The sequence below is a fragment of the Apaloderma vittatum genome, unplaced genomic scaffold, assembly GCF_000703405.1.
Source record: "Apaloderma vittatum isolate BGI_N311 unplaced genomic scaffold, ASM70340v1 scaffold29910, whole genome shotgun sequence".
Lineage (NCBI taxonomy): Eukaryota > Metazoa > Chordata > Aves > Trogoniformes > Trogonidae > Apaloderma > Apaloderma vittatum.
In genome coordinates this window covers 2,552-2,827 of record NW_009693370.1, presented here as the reverse complement: position 1 = coordinate 2,827, position 276 = coordinate 2,552, and the positions used below count along the sequence as shown (strand labels likewise).

General features: G+C 62.0%; 1 protein-coding gene across 1 annotated transcript in view; it reads left to right on the top strand.

Moving 5' to 3' along the window:
* The window catches only part of LOC104280970 (AP-1 complex subunit beta-1-like), a gene marked incomplete at its 3' end in the record, with an annotated part of 12,481 nt that overhangs the window by 9,712 nt on the left and 2,493 nt on the right, over positions 1-276 (top strand). Inside the window, 1 exon segment of the mRNA XM_009878808.1 lies at positions 9-227. Within this exon segment, the coding sequence (XP_009877110.1) occupies positions 9-227 (219 nt within the window).

The following is a 276-nucleotide window of genomic DNA, read 5'->3' as shown; positions in this document are numbered from 1 at the left end:
ACCGAGAGGCCCCTCATCTCCGAGGAGACCGACCTGATCGAGCCCACGCTCCTGGACGAGCTCATCTGCTACATCGGGACGCTGGCCTCCGTCTATCACAAACCTCCCAGCGCCTTCGTGGAGGGGAGCAGAGGGGTTGTGCACAAGAGCTTGCCCCCGCGGACGGGCTCGTGAGTATCTTCCACTTCCCCACAGGGCTACTCTGGCTGTATCCACGCGACGGGCAGGTCGGATGATCTTTTCCCTTGCTGTTCCTTCTAGGAGTGAGAGCGCCGA